Source organism: Geospiza fortis, unplaced genomic scaffold, assembly GCF_000277835.1.
Source record: "Geospiza fortis unplaced genomic scaffold, GeoFor_1.0 C13842922, whole genome shotgun sequence".
NCBI lineage: Eukaryota > Metazoa > Chordata > Aves > Passeriformes > Thraupidae > Geospiza > Geospiza fortis.
In genome coordinates this window covers 1-2444 of record NW_005056499.1, presented here as the reverse complement: position 1 = coordinate 2444, position 2444 = coordinate 1, and the positions used below count along the sequence as shown (strand labels likewise).

General features: G+C 38.9%; 1 protein-coding gene across 1 annotated transcript; it reads left to right on the top strand.

The window, feature by feature from the left end:
- Nucleotides 1–259: 259 nt before the first annotated feature.
- LOC115949360 (protein Spindly-like) lies at nt 260–2007 on the top strand (the record flags this gene model as incomplete). Its single annotated transcript, XM_031065887.1, has 2 exons — nt 260–396; nt 1898–2007. Coding segments are annotated over exons 1-2 (245 nt in total), but the record flags the coding sequence as incomplete, so codon positions are not given.
- Between the last annotated feature and the right edge of the window lie 437 nt (nt 2008–2444).

Here is a 2444-nt window from a genome sequence, read left to right as displayed (position 1 = left end):
GCTGTGTGTGTCCTTGGCAGAGTGGGACACCCCAGGGCTGCACTGCTCACTGAGATCTCAGCTGTCTTCTGCCTTGGGGTGTCTGTGCTGAGAATTGCTGGGATCGTGTCATGGATACTGAGTTCAAGCACCCAGTGCCCTTCTATATTCAGGTTTAGAATTACAAGGCTAGAGTAACCAATTCTGTGCAAAAGGCTGGGATTTTCAGTCACTAATCCCAGTACTTGTTGTAAATAGTTTTTTCCTTTTTTCCAGCTGCAGATGGCTACACTGCTGCAGCTGAAAGGCTCCCAGGCAGAATTTGATCAGCTGGAACGCTTACAGTCCATGTTGGAGCAAAAGAATGGTGAAATAGAAGATCTTCTTATGAAAGTGAGGCAGCTAGAAAAATTTAAGGTACGTGGTTTTTAATTAAGTAGAAAATTGTAATTGGAACCTAAAACATGAAAACAAGAAGAATCATGAGAACTATCTGAAGTCCATGCTCAGGTTTAAAAAGGTATCCAAAAGCTGACTGGTATCTTTATTTGACCTGAATTGCATTTTGCAGCTGGAGAATATTAGACTCCTCAAGTGCAGAGAAGCAGAAAATTATACCCCACTCAACACCTGGGTTGAGGAAACAATTTTTTTGTCCTATGTGAAGCACCTTCATATCGTTTATAGTTACTTGGTCAGAGCTCACTGAGCTGTGCCATCCAATTTTTCCCTGGGAAGGTGCACTCATTTGGCACTTCTACTGTGTGTGCCTAGGATTTAGCCTTTAGTGCCTCAGCTCTATTGAGTCTCCTGGATATTTATTTTCTTGATGTGTCTTAGCTTTGCAGCTCTTTTCTAGCACAACTGAAGTGCTTAATTATCCTTGTAAAGCAGTTTTTTCAGTCCTCTTATGCAACCTGAAAACATCTTGTCAGTATTTTGAAAAGTGAGAACCACATGAGGATTCCTATATACACCAATGTACTACTGCTGATGTTTGTGTGTTTTCAGAGTGGAAAACTGCAGCCTTTCTTAATTCTTGCTTGTTTCTGGACTTGTTTGGCCCTTTCTTATCAGAGCTTTGGAATGCAAACTGAGGTGTATTTGTTTGTGCAGTAGGACTGTGCATTCCAGGATAGCCTCCTGTATTCTGTAATTAACCCAATAACCTGGTGTGAAGCCAGGCTTAACCCATTTTAACTATAATTGAGGAAGCCTGATTGTTTTGCCAGTTTTGTCATGCTTAAGCTTGATCTGTACTTATTTCTGTCTCTAGACCATAAAAATAAGCAGAGTTGGCAAATGGAATGATTGATTCCAGTAACCACCAAAAGTATCTGTAGGCAGTGACTGACAGAGGCCTGGGAGATCTCTGGGACAGGATTAAATTTGAGTACTGCTTGTTCAGAAAAAAATCACCAAACAAAAGTCCCAGTATGACATGTTACAACATCTTTACTATGAACCAACTTCCTCATCTGAAATATGTAATTGATTTTGAGATTTTGACTGTTGATGAGCATGGCTGATATTCCTCTGGGTCCAGCTGCTGAGCCTAGAAATAAATGCTGAGAAAAATTCCCTGTGGGTTAACTAAATATCCTGTATTTTCAAGTAAAAAAACAGCACTGCAGAAAAAAACAGCACAGCTTTCTTCTTGCAAACCTTCTGGAGTTGAGATAGCTCACTTTTTTTTCCCCTTTTTTCAGTGAATGAGAGAGAGCTGTCAGTTTTAGTGCTATTTGACATTTGTAACAAATGAGAAAGTAGTCAGAGCAGCTGAGTTTTATCATCTGTGTTTAAATCCCTCTATGACGAGGCTTCACCATCAAAATGCATAGAAAATGTCTCCTAAGAACTAAGCTAATGTGCTTCTGAAAGGTCACTGCCTGACAAGCTGACACTTGTTCTTTATCAGAGTTTATATGAGAACATGGAGGAGTCCAGACCCACTAATGGAGCGAAAGGAAGTGACTCTGAAAATGGTTACTATGCAGATTTACTGCAGATTAAACTTGACAACTCCAAGTAAGTGATTCCAGCCTGAGGTTGTGGCAGGGTTATCTTCTAGGTACTTGTTTTTATCCTTCCTTTTTTGTTACTGGTGTATGTTACTGCACGTACCCATGTGCAGATGGGTTTTGTTCCTGTTGCATTTTCTAATGCTGTGGAACCAATCTGACTTATGTTATAGGACTGAGAGTTGTTTTTTCTTTTTTGTAGTTTAATTTATATTTTAGAAGATAACAGCAGAAATACTGTTTATGATTATTGCTTTCTTCCAGAAATGTCATTAATACTCCTAGATACAGGGCAGTTGAGACCTTGAATAAATTAAAAGTTGATCTCTAAGGAAAGTGTATGAAAAGTCTTAGTCTTTAGGCTATGTATGTTTATTTCTCTTATAAAAAGTGAGATAATAACACTCAAAATGTTTTATAGGACAAAGAAAAGCTTGATTTTTT